At 40.9% G+C, this 17,725-nt stretch overlaps 1 protein-coding gene across 5 annotated transcripts in view; it reads right to left on the bottom strand.

Annotated features, from left to right (window-relative positions):
• The window catches only part of LOC114876776 (transcription factor collier), a 69,986-nt gene extending 57,714 nt beyond the window's left edge, over positions 1-12,272 (bottom strand). For all 5 annotated transcript variants that reach the window (XR_006829637.1, XR_006829638.1, XM_029188587.2 and 2 more), the window contains exons 1-3: positions 11,098-12,272; positions 4,255-4,408; positions 529-592 (exon numbers count right to left, since the gene is read on the bottom strand). Coding sequence is in view for 3 of the 5 variants with exons in the window: in XM_029188587.2 (XP_029044420.1) it covers positions 529-592; positions 4,255-4,408; positions 11,098-11,168 (289 nt within the window). In the remaining 2 variants the exon portion in view is untranslated. The remainder of the gene's footprint in view (positions 1-528; positions 593-4,254; positions 4,409-11,097) is intronic.
• Positions 12,273-17,725: the final 5,453 nt, after the last annotated feature.

The following is a 17,725-nucleotide window of genomic DNA, read 5'->3' as shown; positions in this document are numbered from 1 at the left end:
GCACGAGTACCGGCAAGAAGCGGAGATAAAGAAAGCATCACGGGAGGTTGGCGTTGTTTCTGACGTACGAAGAGTGAAAAACCGATGGAACTGGAAGAGCCAAGAGATAGCGCCTTGCGACTTTTTAATATGTTCATAATACCAACATGTTTTTGAGGGGGATCTCTGTTGCGCGGACCACCTTCGGATCATCGACTTCTTCTACCCCCTTTTCTCCTTTCCCTCCCTAACGCTCGCGGCACACAGACGTTTTCGATGCTTCTTCAGGACGGAAGCTCGAGTCTTTTTGCCGGGACCCATGCCGGCCCAGTGACATAAAATATGTCTCTGTTGCGCGGCCGGGCCTCGAAAGTTCCTGAGATTTTTAGTGGCCCTGAGAGACTGGGTGTCTGTACGGAATGTTGATGGCCCGTCGTCATCGTCACTTCGAATGGGCCTATCGAACGCCCGACACTCCGAACATTACGCATTTGCAGATTGATGTTTCGACAAACGCATATTTTTATGAAAGAAATTCATTTCACTCACCATTGGAGTAAAGCAGATGCAGGCTGTACTGAATCCCATTATTCGTCTTTTGACCCTCGGATTCCTAAAAAACAAACACACACTTCGCTTGAAATATATATTCTCTCAACTATTAGGAAATCAAAATTTGTTACGATAACAATATTAAAAATATTTTTAAGCAAGAAACGAAAGAAAATTATATCCGCATTCCCTGATCAAGTGTGAACTTTTCATTAAGCAATATAAATTATGTACTTCATATCAAGAGATTCATTCGTCAACTCTTTATAAATGATGTTGATCTTAGCTAAATCTCGTTAATCACACCGAATTTCGTCGTTTAAATCGCCTTAAACGAAACAGCGGATGAAGGAACGGAGATTCATTGCTGCGTTCTTCGCGCCCCGTTCTATTTTAATTAAGTGCACTGTGACGCAACTCTTGGTCGTTCTCCACCTAACGCTAATTATTAATTTCTTGATGTGCCGGTAAGAGCCGTGCCATTACGTATGGCGTGCGATGCGTAATTATCATGCTGCCCGGTTGACGAGTCATGGCGTGCATCGCGCCATATGCCGCAGCCGCGGTAATGCATTTTCAACTACCCTTGGAACAGCCACGATTCAACAACCCTCCTGGCCACGATTTTTAGCTGTGCATACAATCTTTCGAATCGGTAACAACCGGCAAGAAACGGATCGATTTGACAGGATATTAACGTAATTACTTTGGACCTAATCAGTTGGCTACGCGTCAGTCGGTTAAAGAGCACCCTTAACATTTTTTTATTAATTTTTGGAAATATTATTTGCGTTATCAATGGATTGAGCCCTGATCATTTTTAGCTAATTTAGATAAAAATAATTCCAAGTTACGTCTACAACCCTTAATATTTTTTTTTTGCTAGCTTTAATACTATATCAATTAGTTATCCAATTTTTTATATAAATGTAGTAGGTAACTCTACCATTTACCATCGCTAATATCTATATTCTATCATTTACTCTATCAATGTAAACGAGACATTATTGACAAGTCTCCTCGCAAAACGCTCTTCCTTCGCAACATCAGAAAACCCTGATTACGGTACCTTGGATGATCTAGTCGTTAGTTCGTCGTCAGATCGACATCATTCTTCCCTTTTTCCTTCGATCGTGTGTACGTATTAAGCTCTTTCCTGTCATCGGCTTTCGTCACAGCCATTAATCTCTAAATTCGCAGCCGCACGATATACGCGCGGGTCAGCCGATCTGCTACGACTACTTTTTAATTAAACACGAATAAAAAGCGGAGAGAACGGAGAACGAACGTGGAGACCCTGTATTTACGTAGGACACCAGTTTCCCGGAACTGGTATGCCTGCCATCGCGCAGACACGCTCTATTTACTGGCTTTCATGTTACGATTCCTGGCCAATGATAATCGGCCGATCGATCCGTTGACCGTGTATTAGCACGTTCGAACCGGGGGCCATTTTCGTACTCTTGCTGATCAGTCGCCATTTATTTACTATGTTGTATTTTTTGGAACATTTGATTCTTTAATAATGTAGTACTCGTTAAGAAAACAAATTGGAAACTCGAAAATTGAAAATTAATTATTCCGCCTCTATTATCTATATTTTATAAAAATTTGATTTCTTGATATTTTTAATAATTAGAATAGGAAATTTAAGTTAAGGTGGCTCATCAATGGATTACGTCGCCTTATGGTTTAAGATAATTCTGACCCACCATGGATGGCTCTGACAGAAGTGCAGTACGTGACCCACCGACGGATCAACCCCGGTTGAACTTGTTAAATAATTGACTTTCGTAAAAATATGTTAATGTTTCTCTATCTCGATGCAGAGTCAACGAGGGCGAGAATAGGCGTAGGTGCGCTCAGGCCACAAACGGCTACTCGACACCGGGGCTGATCTATGTCCGTGGTGCATGACCCTAATTAATAGGGAGACTATGCAATGCAACTGTCCTGTTCGTGTGAATTATACATAGACGTGCTCTTACAGGGGACAGGGAGGAATGGAGATATCTGGATAAGCAAATCGAAGCTAAGGAATAGGAAGTAGGTACTCTTGTTCGGTGGTTTATGAATAAACTGATAATTAATTTTAGGTCCTAGTGTAAATGAATCTGGATATATTGGATAATGAATCGAAAAATACATCCAAGTTAGTAATTAGTTTTTAAATTGAAGTTTCGGTGTTCACGTTTATTTGAACACAACTGGTTTGGTACTGGTTGTTAGGAAGGAAGGGATTCGCGTCCATTCGCGTGGCCGTTTGTCCATTCGAACAGTCTCTCCGTGTGTAGAGATTTCTCTTACGCAAGAATAAACGCTGAACCGCGTGTGGCAGTCAGCTTTTCCTTAAATAGCTATACTAATTGACCAATAGAAAGTGCAGTTCTAACGATGACCGCGCTGACAATCGTGTCCCGTTCCGAGCCGTTCGCACGGAATCGCGATAGATCTTTGAGCACGAGTCAAATATCATTTCCGTTGATGACTTCAGTTTCCTGAGCAATCATTCTAGATCGTTTCCTTCGATTGTTGTCATCAAAATTCTGGTATTCGTGCATTTATAGGACACCGGGGTACGGAAATGATACGTAAAGCCTTATCATTTTTATTTGCAAATTGAAATTTTCTTTTTTCTCATTTTTTTTCCAAATAACACATGCATTGTTACTTTGAAAAGATAAAAAGATGGAAACTTTCAGGAAGAATAATGAAACCAGAGTTATGAATCAATCTCAAAGGAAAGCTGCATAAAATTGATTGCTCTTAATTAATGTGTTCTGAGAAAAATGTAGAGATCAAGAAAACGGAGCAGGTCTAATGACTTCATTCGCGGAAATTCTTGTTTTTATTTAGTGCGATGAAAATACATAATTGCGATTCAATTGAAGACAGATACGTCGAACATAATTCAACTTCTATCAATCTTTCATTGCAACGATTGCTGTAGAATATTTTAAATTCAATTCATATTATGTAATTCTTTATTACGGTAATAATAATATCATATTGGTCGTTATGATGTTTATTAGCAACCGATACTCCGAATTTAATTTATTCAAATAATTAAGAAATAAAAATATAAATAATAATTTGAAATAAAAATTAATTGCCAAGTATTCAGAAGACTATACAATGATTTCAATAACAAATGCTCGACAAGATAAGATCATCGATAGAAAAGGAAACCTATTATTTGTTAGGTGGTTCGCGTGACCACATTGGATGCTCCTACGATCGCGTCCGTCCATTTCTCACACGGCCAATGGATTTTCGCTTGTCGGCCTAATTGCTGGAAAAGCTAGAGGTGTATCCTGCCGACTATCGATACGCACAGGCGAAGCCGTTTAATATTTGACGTCACCCCCGATAGAAACGGCAATTATCGAGATAAGCGTACGCTCGCACGATATTCCCCAATGTCATAAAGGTCCACCTCACCTTTTTCCATTTAACCTCTCGAGAAAACCGCCACTACTATGAACATTGAAATTCCGATGTTGTCGGCGTCTTTTTTAATTCTATATCGATAAATGTACGCGATTTCGGATCAATTTTCATACGGATTCGGAGTAATATTTTAAAACTAAACTTGTTAGATTAACTTTTTTTAGTTGATTATTTTTTAAAGTAGAATCAGCCTCTTCCGTTTGTACCACGATTACTAGGACACCTTGTACGTTATGTATGTATTGAACGCGTGCAAGATGTCAAAAATGTTACCTGATCTTTTTCGACGAAACCCATGAAGGAGGTCCTTTCTATCTCGATCGGTTGACCGTGTCGATCGTAGAGAGCGATCACGAAATGGAAGAAGTTACTTTTCCTCAAATTACTTGGTGGTTGTTTCTCGAAGTGTGCTCTGCCGACTCCGACTCTGAAATTCATATGAAACCCAAGTTTTTTTTATTATTAAGTTTCGATGCTATAATTTCTAAAAAGTAAAATCATTAATAGCAGAAATAATAATTACAAGTAGCAAATTTAATAAAAAAAAAGTTTCCAAAATTTACCTTAACATCTCAACAAGGATAGACAGTGCATATCCAGCCAAACAAAGGATGTAGGATACCAAATTCGGATGTCAAGGACGAGATTCGGTATTCTAGGGTCAGATAGATATGTCCTACTCGGCCTTGAATGCAATAAGAATGCCGAAACTAGTAGAGAGGAAAGACAAACGAGATTGTCCGTGGGGGAGCACGCAGGTGGCCTCGACGCCTTAAAATCCCATTAAGGTCTCATGTGCTGAGATTAGGCCACCGGACTCCAATGCCATCTTTGAATAATGGCACGGAAAGTCCCCCTTTTCCGGTGTGCTGCTTTTGCACCGTCTTTCTATCTTACTACATTCGGGATTGATCTTTTAAAACATGACTTTTCACTGAGCTACTTGCTACCTTGTCTTTTCTGATTACCCTTAACCATTTGAATTCCTTAACACAATTGTGCTACCCTTGTTTCATATCAAGTCATCTCCAGAGTCTCCTAAAGTAAGAATTATGCCTCATCTAACTAACTTCTCATCCACGCACAGGGGTGCACGATAGTCGGTTTGGCGACGCAACGGATGTGTTGGCTCAAAGTTACGAGTGCAGAGAGGGTTAAAAAGCAGTGCACAGAAATTGCATTATCGGAGAGAACGGCAAGGACCCGTCGTTACCACCGCGATCGGGATTCTGCGGTGGCGGTGGTAGCGCTAAGCGATAAAACGATCGCGCGGGTGCGCAGTGGCACATCAGGGCGGACTCTCGGAGCGGAAAACTGAATCGACTGGACCGAAAATGAATAGCGGCAGTTTTGCAGCACATTTGCGAAATAAATGATGGTATCGGCGGTGCGTTTGTCACGGCAGGTGGTGGGATGTCGGTCTGCCGGTAGGCAGAGGAAGAGGAGGCGGTGGCGGAGGAGGAGCAGGCTACAAGGGGTTCGTCAGCAGGGTATTCGAGAGCGTTAGGGTGGTAGTGGTGGTGAATCGAGTGCAGTGAGGGGTTTGTTCAGGGGGGGAAAGAGGGCAACCGGGCGGCAGAAAGGGTAGGAGGGGAGTGATGTACTGCCCGTGTCGATAATTATCGGTGGCTGATTAACCGGCCGCCGGTTCGCGCCCCATAACTCTCGACGTCCGATTATTTTGCCCCGTTTGCCATGCACCAATTCCTATATAACGTGTTAGGCACGTCCTGCCGCACCGTTACATTATCACCTGCGGTGCAATACTGTCGCGCACCTTTTTGGAAACTATTGCCAGCTGCGGTGGTCCACAGCTATGCGGTTTCAAGATCATACTCGTTAGAATGACAATGACATTTTGTCAGGTTATAATACCGTGACGGGTCAATCTATAAGTAGTGTAATTTTTCTGAAATCTAACTTTAAACCTGATGCCTGGATCATTTATGACTCGGACTACTAATTAAGCAAACGAAAAAAATAAAACGCTTTTTTAATTATGATAATATTACCTACGCTTAAAAAATATTATAACATCTATAATATTAAAATAAAGTAATTGTGCTTATGTTAGTCAACAATGTTTGAGATGAAATATTTCAATTAAAGAACCAGTATTGTACTAAAAAAGAAAATGAAGAAATTTTTTATAAAGTTTGCTTAGTAAGGGAAAAAAATTTCAACGAAAAGATTCCAACAGTAAATGCAAACCGTTTGCGATGTTTGGGTAAAAGAGACGGTTTAAAAGAGGAAAACCGTGAAAATACACAGCACATGTGGATGGACAGTGGATCTAGGGGTCGAGGCAATTTAACAGCGCAGTATAATTATAATCACGCGGTGAGAGAGCGCTTCAAGCCAATATTCCTCTATTAAGCGGCTATTTTTCGCGTCATTTCATATTCTCGCCGCTTGTTAAGCGTGTCCAACATTTAGGGGTCGTATTATCTATTCACCTGTCCACATTGTTGTACCTCGGTCAAGTTGAAATTGGACTTTTCGACAAACTTTCGTAATCAAAACGTACAGAGTACCATTCGATCATATTTATGCTTCGAATATTCAAACACATATCAGTTCTATTTATTAGATTTATGGTACTGAAATTTGTTTAATTTAATTTCTGAAGTCGAAGATATCGTTTTCACTTTTACTTGCCATAGCGAAAATGTTCGATGGTCGGTTCAATATCAGAAGGATTAGAAATCTGTCAAATCAACGATTGTAGTTGAAACGAGTCGGCATAGAAGTGATAATTACAGACTGGATTCGCGAGTACAATTTGCCACGCGCCTGTTTTCGGATAAAAGATAAGGTTGATCGGTGGCAGGCAACGTGCCGGTGCATTAGGGCCTCGAGGCATTGCGATCTCTGCTGCATTACTTTTCTTTCGCGACGACTGAAGCAATGCTGTATTTCGATCCGATCCGATCTGATTGGCCGACAAAGATAACCAAATACGCGATCAACGCGCGCCAAATAGGCAAATGAAGATGTAGGACGCGATAGGTGTCTTTTTCGCGCGATACCAGTTTTTCGTTGCACCCATCCCTGGGTCCAGATGTTACAAATACAGTTCTGCCAAGAAAATGGCAATTTAAGGAAAAGCATGATCGAAATGAATTAGCTAACGAGCGGCCTCTACATTCGATGGAATTACAGTACCAATTAACAAGTAATCGTGATAAATATGGTTGCGATATGGTTACATGAAACATTTAAAAATAGGTAAATTTTGGCTCTTTCAAAAATACAATATAAATAAATTATGCAACAAATGAAAACCGTCGGCAAAAGTGGATAGCAATTTTTTTTTTTTATTTATTAGTCGGATAAATATTGACACGCGGGCAATTTGAGAGCGCAGATCGTCGAATTAACCAGTGGATGCTGGTCTATACTTTACAGAGGGGGTCGCAACCTATGCTATTTGCGCACAATGCATTACGGACGAAATATGCGGATAATACGAAGCCACGGATACGGTTACGAATTCGTGGATAAAGCAATCGCGGAGAATTACAATAAATCCGCAGTTAATGTATACCAGCCAGCCGTTAGTTATTACGAGTTGGTCGAAACGCACTCTATTTACGCTCGTGCTCAACGTGATTCATAATACGCGCAGAGATAATGAGCAATTTGTAATATATCCGAATGTAATTTGCGACCAGTCCACCGTGTCGCGGATGCTGTTCAATTTAACGTCATATTTCACGGTTTTCTCTGACAAAAGTTTATCAATGCGTTTGCTATTACGAATTCTATACTGATTCGCAATAGAATGAAATGAGATTGATAAAAGATTTCTTTGAGCTTCATAGTTTTTGATTATTTTTAAGAGTTAAAAAGAAAGTTAATTTAACTTCTTTGCAAATTTTATGTTAAGGTACGTATTTTATTTGCCAATGATCCTCGCGACAATCAACAAACGGATTTAAACAACAGAAAATTATTTCCACTAGATATATCGAAGGATAAAAATATATCCTCTGAATTATGAACGCAACAATTGCGTCGGGACGATGTCCCGTCGTACGTTGCTTTCACTTTCATCCCCCAGAGTTACAGAGAACGTCATCGTTCTTTTTTTTTTTTTTTCTCCACGAGCGACACACCTCGTCCCTTCGTCGAGCACGATAGTTTACTGCTTCATTAGGTGGATAACTTTTTTAGGGGTTTTTAAAAAGCGTGAGAGTTTATGTTTGTTTGCCGGGAGTTTTAAAACAGTTTCGCCAGACCCTCTCGCACCCTCTTTTCGAGTTGCGGCACAGCTCGTCTGTGTGTCACGACCGCTTTTCAAGAAGAAAAAGAAACTTTTCACGGTAAATTTGAACAGAAACGATGCCACTGCTTTAACGTTTTGTCTCAAATTGCCCCGACGTGGTTTCAATTATGCTTTGATTAAGAAAACTCGATGATTCTAATTAAATTTTTCATTTCATTATTAGTTTTACCTAACAGCATTGAAATACTGATTTATATAGAAATAACTGCTAAAAGTTAATATTTCAATAAAAACCAAAATTTGTCAAAAAACATATAGATGTAGAAAAATACATAAAGAATTCTATGCATGAAAATGGACACTGCAATATGCATAGACCGTCGCTCGGCATGATTTCTCTTTTTTGAATTTTTCCAATAAAAGCGAATAAACAATAAAAAATAATAGTACAGAATTTTTAAAGTTAGGCTAATAGAAAAATAAGAAATTCGATTTTTGATTCCGAACTCTTAAACGGTAACCAATTCATGATTTTTCAGTGTTCCTTCGGAGTGTAGAAAAGCGTGGCGGGAAAACAATCGAATAAAAGTGGGAAGAGAGGAGTGCAAAAGGCGCTAAAACTCTCAATTACATTAACTCGATTCCGGTCGTCCGTTCCCGTGTCACGCCACTTGGAAGGGGTTAGTTAAGAGAACCGCTATTGGATTAGCGAGCCCCCAACCCGGTCGATTTACCTTCTCGAGTCCGCGTATCTGTACCTTCGTCGTTTGCACGTCGTACAAATCCCTTAAGCGAGCTTGCAATAAAGCACGGTTTATCGTTCGCCAAATGCAGCTACGTGTGAACCGCTTTGAAACGATCGGCTTTCAAAGATAAACCGGCTATTTGTTCGTCGTGCCACGAAATACAAAGACGTTCTTGATACCCGTTGACGCGTCCAAGATCGAACGTGTCTTCGGGTTTAATGAAGAAGAAGAAAAATAGAATCAACATGTGTACCTACTAGACAAATTTTATCGAATAAATCAGTGGCGGGTCGTACATAAAGGCTGCAGCCCCTCGTAGTATAAAATTAAACAAAATATTTTTTAATTTTTTAATTTTTCGCAACGTATCGATGGTGCCGACCGATTTCTAAATAATTACGTTTCCCAATATTAATTCTTACGAGCTGTCACTGAGTTAAATGTTAGGTTTTTGCGACTACCTGACAATTTTTCAAGTCCTTCTTTATGAAATACAGTGTGCTCTCGATCAAAATGTCATCGTTCTTGACAGGCGTATTAGACAAAACACAGAGATGAGCGAAACAATTAAATACCTATCAAGTTTGCGGAGATACTGTGGGATTTTAAGTCGCGTCGCGTCGCGTTGATTCAGGGTCTTCAAAATTTGTAAACTCATACCTAAGCAGATTAAGAGGCTCGTGATTTCAGAATGGAGTTCTTAGAATCATGGGATGGACTGTTTATAAACCGTACACAGAATTATTGATCGACTTCCTAGTTGTAAAAATAGGTTAATATTTTCGCTTCGATGCGACGTATGACAGGATATGCGCGTTATTGATATTTCGAATGTTTCTGAACATATGGAAAGATTAATACTTTCAGAATCACAAATTTCTATCATTGTCATCAAATTTTTAACAGTTGTTTGCCAGTTATTGTAGTACATAACTTCAATTACTTATCTAAAAATGTGTCTACTTTGAAAAAATTACGTTCAATGATAAGATTTGCAATTTATGAGGATGTAAAACTAGCTGATATTTATTCCAGAATATTTACCAAATATGTAAACTTTTTCACGTGATTTTCTTCGCAAAAAGAAGTTAAAACGTGCAAAAACTGGCTCAAACAATAAAACAGGAAATTCTTTACTGCTAGCATAAAGAAGATTACATTATATAAAAAAAACAAATCGTAAAATTTGTAGAATACTTATACCACGATAAATAACAACTGTATGTCTTTTTATTCATTGTATTATTTCGCCTAGAAATTGAAATGTCGCGGTAGAAAGTGTTATAACGTGCAAAGTGTTATTTATCTCATAATGTTAATTCTTTTTGCTTTCAGACTTTTATATAAAATTTAAAAAATCATATTCCGAATCGAAGTTTAGAATACTTGTAGTGTTTGCAAACTTTCGGAAAACTAAATCGAACTAGAGACAATATCCGCAAATTGCTAATAAATAAGAATATTTAAATTCTTTCATATCGTCAAAATTTCTGTTTATTGCACTTATTATTTTTCTATAAACAATTTTTGGATAGAATTGCGAAGAATACCGGAGGTTGCAATGAGTTTCGCCGTCCGACGGCCTACGGCAAAACAAAGAGAAACCTATTTCTTTACTTTTTTCTGATCTTTTTAATAATTTTTAAGCGGAATTGGTACTGAAGATGTTCCTTACACGTCTATTTTTTATGTAATTACTTTTATTAGTGATTGTCTTTTAAGAGTTGCGATAACTACACTTGCGAGTTTATTATTGGACATTCAATGGAAGTAGAAAATTGAAATTGATTTCTACCGTCGCTCTGCTAAAGATACCTTTAAACTTGTAATTCATGTTTGATTTTGTTTATTTGTATACCCCATACACAAACTAAAATGCAATTTTCTTTGAAATCCGATGCTTCGATGTGGAAAATGATAAAACATAACGTTTTATTCTCTGACACTTGCCATTGTCATGCTGAAGTAGTAAAAATTGTAATAAGAACGTCAAAATGTCTTCTTCAAAATCAAGCATTTTCCACAAAGAAAAAAGAAAATTTCTTTTCGATCTAACCAGCTTATTTTGCATTTCACATATTCTCGAAACAAAATGGAAAAATAATAAGAAAATGAGAACAAAGAATGCAAAAGAGTACTTACGTTCCGTTGTCGGCTAGCGCGGGCTGTGGCCAAGCACGTGGCACAGGTTCCTCCTTGAGTATCTGCCTCATGTCCTGAGGCGCGAAAACGAGAGGCGCCCGCGGGTGGTGATGCGGGGGCGGCGGTGGTGGAGCTACACTCGCCCCGTACAGCTTACGTCCCCAGTGGCCTTCGAGTTCGACGGGGCTTCCACCCCCGGTGGTGGCCCCGGTGCCACCCCCAGCGCCAAGTCCGAGCCATGGCGACCCCCCAGCACCCACGATCGTGGAGCTGGGCAGGAGACCACTCCACTCGTCGGACCGCGTCGTGAAGCCGTACGGACTCTCCTGGGGCAACAGGCTTTCACCTTCGCGTTGTCACCCTTCTCGAATAACGTTAATCGGCTCGTTCGCGAGCCGTTCGCGGTTGATCTGCGACAGAGAGACGCTCGCCCCTCGATCAGGACGCGTCTTCAGGGACAAGCATCAATCGCGCGGTATGGTGGTGCTGACGCCTCGTGGCTGCGCATCAATATCTTTACAACCTGTCACACCATGAAATTCCTTGCCGACCGCGTGTCGGCGCACACGCGTCCCGCGTTATACTACCCCGTAGATCACGAGCACGCGACTACTGATCGACGCCACGACTGCTCTCGTCTCCGCCGTTTGTTCCACTGAACCACTCTGTTTACTCACTCGGCTTTGTTTACAAAACCGGTCCGCCGTCCCTCTCGTCCCTCACTAAACTTTCTCACTCTCGGTATCACTCGATATTTCCCGTTAAACACGCCGCAGTCTGATCGCCGGAGTAAACGTCAGATGGAAAACTGGTGATCTCAATTTCTTCGGGATATCGAAACGTTCGATTGCTCGATCGTGGTCCCAAGCGTGTACCCGCGAACTCCTTCGAGATGTTCCAACGATCCACCTGGGATGATGTAATCGTGGCGGATACGCGTAGTGCAGCGGTAATCTGAGCAGCGGGCAATGTCGATGTGGTGCGTATCGCCGGCACGAAAGTGTCGGTAGGGTGTCTCGTAACCAGAGGAGAGGTCCTTCGAGGTCCCCAGCCGCGCGTTGCTTCCCGTTACGGCGCCGCTTGTCGAATGTGTCAGGGCCGGCACGAGCGGCGTGCCAGCGGGTCCCAACGGGGACGGGCTTCCAACTTCTCGATAGGCGTGGCCTCTACTGACACGGCGCAACGACCAGCCTGCCGCTTTCGCCTTGCCCATTCTCCATTTTCCTCCAATCCAACGGCTTCCTTTCGACCAATCGGTTCGCTCATCCGTTCGGATAGTTTCCGCCTATCACGGATACCAAAGACGGTGGCGCCGCGACGGTAACGTCACGAGACTCTCAATCTGGCGCGCGCCGTCGACCCTTTAGGTAAGGGTTGCGTTCTTCTCCGTTCGATGCCAGCTTCGATTTATAATTGTCGAACTGCACAAACGCATTTTTACCCGATACATGTTTACATTCATTGAAAAAAATAATTGGAAATTAAAAATTCTTATGTATACCATTATCTCGTTGTACGGTGATACTATTTTTTCAGTTTCGTTTAAATTAAATTGCATTGTCTTTCACTGATAGCATTATAAATACTGATGCAAATAAAATTTATAGTTAAAGACCAACACTAAAACCCCATTAAAAACACCCTACCAGGTGAAATAAATCGCTTACATTCGACGCTGAGCAGGGACTTCATTTCGATCCCCACGTGTTGCAGTCGTTCGTACTGTCCTCCAAATTTGGATGCGTTTCTTTGCACAATGAATTCCATGAGCGACGCGTTACGAGGCGACAAAACGCGGGAAAAAAGGAAGCATAATCGAGGACGGTTGAGAAGAAAATCGCAGCAATGACTGGCGTCCGAGTATTTGCAAGCTGGTACGCTGAAATGCACTCCGATGGCGGAGCACCGGTGTCCTTTCCTGGAGAGACGTCGACGTCTGGCGAGGAGAGGCTCTCTTGACGTGGAGACATTTAATGGCAGGAACGTCACGTACCGCGAAGAAACACCTCACTGTGATGTGGAAGCTGCCTCGAACTCGCACCTAGCCTGCCCCAGTTTTTATCGAGTTGCAATCAAGTACGAGGAAATCCATGGTCTCTCCCTCAGGAGATCAACGAGGCTTACTAGCAACTGGTTTACCTGATCTTCCTCTTGTCAGGTTTAGCGTTCTCGGTAATTTTCTACACCTGCTTATCACTTGTCTTCAAAGGAATAAGCGTTCAAAGAAGTTGTTGTTTTACTCGTGCATTGAAAATGTTTTCTAGGACTAGTTGACTATCGTGGGGATCACCATGGTAGAAATTTAATTAGATTGAGTAATTAAAGATACACTGGCAATTGAACTATTGAAATGGCAAATGCACCAAAGTGCCAAAAATGAGAATGTTCAATAAAAATTGAATTTTGTAATTGATTTGATATAAAAATAGACTAATCAAACAAAACGAAGCCTTTAAAGTGACAAAGACATTAGGTACATAAATTTGAAAGTGCACGACGTTCTGGTGGGAAAAGTAACTATAGAATTTGTTTGAATAAATTTATGCGCTGGAAGGGACTGGCAAATTGTAAATTTAAGAGGGAAACAAGGAAGTCGGGTCCATAGTGTTTCTCAATGCTGTTACCTTGCCGTTGTAAGGCAATCTATTACTTTTAAATTCGTTTCGGAAGAGATTCATGGCTGAGAATCACTGGTTCGAGAGTGTGAGACCTATCAAGTAAAGATAATGCTTTCTGTGTCGGGTAATTTGACTTCCCTCCCTTTTTTCCTCGATGGACCTTGCAGATAAGCTCTTCTCAAGTACTTTACATTTACAAGCAATTGGAACGTCTCGAGGCTGATCCTCCTCCGTTAAATGTAATTAAAAAATAGTTCACGATAACTGGAAATATTTGTAAATTATTTATGCAAGATTTTCTTAAGGAAGGAGATTGCTTGAAAAATTCATATCATCTATAACGAAGCTTAATGACTGATTACAAGCGTCATTATAAAGCGTTTGAGATGTACGCGTGCCGAACCGGTTTCATTCCCTTTCATTTTTTTTCTATTTGTTCTTTAAAAGATCGTCGCTCTTTCAGAGTCGTGATTCATGAGATCCCTCTCGGCTGCCCAACGGCCTGTAACATTGCCATCTTATGGCAATGACGCGAGTAGTCTAGAGCGTGAAAGTCCATTTAGAAGCGGAGCTGCCACTTTTTCCTTCTTCATTCTTTGATCCGTGAAAAAATCTCTTCGTTCATTGACAATAAAAATGTAATATTTGATTTCTGCTCTTCGATTCGGCTATTTTTTTTTAAATACTTGAAAGGGAATGAAAAAGAAAATATAACATTTGGGTTAAGATGAGATATTCTCAAATCTGAATAGCAGAAATTGTAGCACAGCTTAGGTGATTGGGAATGACGGGTCACGTTCGTACAAGTGTCTTAAATATTCGGCTAATCCGATGGCAAACGGTGTCAACGCAGCTAAATGTCTCAATGATGTCAAATGAACATCACTGCACCGACCAAATCCAATTACAAATCGGTAGGGTCATGGGATTCCGCGCTACTATGGTTTGCAGTTCTGATGCACCCTACCTAGTCCACCATAGAAGCGCTCTAAGTCTATTATTAAGCTATGATAATATTTCGATTCTGGTTTCCCTATTTGTTCTGTTATGCACAGAACTTGCTCCTCCATATGCCGACTGAAACCTCGAAGAGCCTGAAAACAGTTCAATACCAGGTTAATTTTGACCCACACTCGATTCAAAAGTAAGCATTAGTCACTCGTGTGAAAAATACAGTGACTGTTGAAAGACTTAAAATGTTATCCATCTAGGATTCCCAACGAAATACTCAAAGTGTTAAAATGCGCCCACTTGGCAACACCTTTGAAATGACGGTGCGTGAAGTTCACGTGCGATACGGGGACAGTCCTTTGAAAGCTAACAGAGACGCATCCTCCAAGTGAACCACATTTTACCCCACTGTAATACCATCCATAGGTGAACCCCTCTAGCGTGATGTACCAGCGTTAGAGCTGGTGTATCCTGCGAAGGAAGGGTCCTGTCAAAGATGTCCTGACATATGTGATGCTTATGTAGGGTGGCAGCCCCCGGGCTCACGAATTCGGAACATGTGCGTCGACCAGAATCGTCCAGAATTCTATGACCGAGTTTGTTTGTACTTGTACGCACGAATCGTGAAGTGGATGCGTGATTATCTTTGTCTTCGTTATCATTGTGAGGGCCATCAACCTGTCAATTGTTAGACGCATTTATGCATTCATTTACTGATGCTTCTGAAAAAAGAAACACACACTTAAAATTTTTTTTTATATCAATTGAAAGTAGATTATTTCAATTTTTTGGAATAATTCATTCTATGGGCTCAAACTTTTACATTAAAGGTAAGAAAAACGATATAAATTTTTATAAACCCTTAAAAAATGAAACATGATTTTTCCATTATGATAGAGAGACGAACGTGTCATTTTACTGGCACCAGCTTCAAGTTCACCAAAAAAGGAAGAAATAGGGACAATGCCCAATATTGTACATACTCGTTTAGTTCAGCATTTGGTACGACAATACGGCTGATCAGCGCATCGGTGCACGATTATAATGATAATACCGCCCTCCGTTTCGAATGGGGGCGAGACTACGGAGGTGCGCAATGCCCCCTAAGGGGTGCTCAAGTTTTTCGGCTAAAGTTTTTCCTACGCAGATGCGCCTCCGGACGGGACCATTTATTAGCACGGCTATCCTGCTTCTATGCTCCCATTCAAAAGGGCTGGACAACAACAGGTTGCCGCGTCAACGTCATTAGCTATTGCGTTTTTGTTTCCTAGCCCTTTGGGGTTTACCTTTGCTGAGATAAAGGCCGCAAACCTTCCCAGTTAATCCTTCCTTTCAGAAAATAATCTGAAGGTACGATCTTGTCGTGGAAAGAAGTTTTGATTTCACGATGTTGATAAATGAGTTCTATTTGTATCTGTTTTGGGGAAATTTAAATGGCTTACCCCTTTTATTATTCATTTGATTCATTATTTTATGAAAATTTTTAAAAATTACTATAATTTATTATATTATATTCCCAGTCTCTGTAGAAATTGTGGTTATATATTCTTTTCATTAGTAAATAGCTCAGTTCGATAGATTCTTTATATTTATCGTTTCCTCCAAGTTCCATCTACTAAGAAATAACATCTGTTATCGTGATAAGTGCAAAGAGGTAAATTTGATGGCATACGAAATTTCTATACATTTTGGGAAAGTTCGAGAAAGCACTTCATGATTTATTCCACACAGACCCAGGAACATGGAACCGCAACCGCAAGTAAGCTCCTCCTACCATGCCCGAGGACGCGTCTGTTTCCATAAACCAAATTATTTTTATACGCAGGGATCTACGTTTTCGTGAATTAATGATAAGCTTGTACGGTCACTCGATACGTCGGTGACCATTCTGCGATCCCTCTGACATACATACAAGTGGATAAAACTGCCGAACCACAGTTGCGGCTTTTCCATTTTCTTTCAATACCCATAATGGAGAGATTTGTTTCACTTCTCCTTGTCTTACCGTTCATTTATCATTCTTCCATTCCTAATACCAAGAAATTCTACTATTTTTCTCTTAAAAAAAATTAGAAAGCTAAAATTTTTTTATCAACTTTAGAACAAATGTAGCTAGGTACTTACATTTAATTGGCAAAGGTTTTGTCATAATGCTCGTTTACGAAATGCCAACGCGAACATCCGGTTACAGATTTGCCGGGATAACAATCGACTGAGTGGCACGAATTACCACTGACCCTGTACATTGGCGATTTCAGCGAAGGTTCGTCGAAGGGGCGGAAATGCTCGTGCGCCGTGTCGTTAACCGATCGTTTTGGGGATGAACACGGGGAATTCGGCCAGTTAGCTAAAATGTAACGATGCATCCAGGTCGAGAAATCGTTCCGGTGAGAGGCGATACGGTGATCCACGGGGGTGGAGAATACGCTGGTCGAAGATAGGACACCCACGAGGGTAGTAGGGATACACGACCTCCCTGCGTGCACCAAGGATTACCGAAAGTGTACCTTGCTCTATGATACTCCTCTTTAAATGCTATCAGACATATTTATGACAATAAAATTAAATAAGCAAATTCAAAAGAAGATTAACCATTAATCAACCACCCATGGGATGTTCAGCTGCTAAATTATAAATAATGTTCACATTTGTATGGAGAAAAGTTATCAGGGTGGACAAAACAGGCATGAAGCAAACGCACCCAAGCCACGCACGAAGTTGAAGAAGAAGAAGAAGAAATAGAAGGAGGAAGAAAAACTGAGTGGTGAAGGTGAGAGAAGGGAGAGAAGCAGACGTGGTGAGAGAAAGAGGGGTAGGAGGATAAGGGAGAGGTTTCCAACGCTGTCGATGGGACGTGTATCCGCTGGATTGCGGCCTCGTTCGAGAATCCTCATGGGAAGATGCCATCTTGTTCTGCTATGTAGGTATCCACTGCCCGCCAGCCCGATGTCCTGCCACCCCTTTGCATAAACTTACAGACGGACGATGACGTCAGGCAACAAAGACGTTCAACTCTTGTTGAGATATCGATTTGGTATTTGGATTGTCGTGCCTAGGTA

Source organism: Osmia bicornis, chromosome 9 (assembly GCF_907164935.1).
Source record: "Osmia bicornis bicornis chromosome 9, iOsmBic2.1, whole genome shotgun sequence".
NCBI lineage: Eukaryota > Metazoa > Arthropoda > Insecta > Hymenoptera > Megachilidae > Osmia > Osmia bicornis.
Note: the sequence above shows the minus strand (reverse complement) of the source record. Positions and strands in the feature narration are given on the sequence as shown.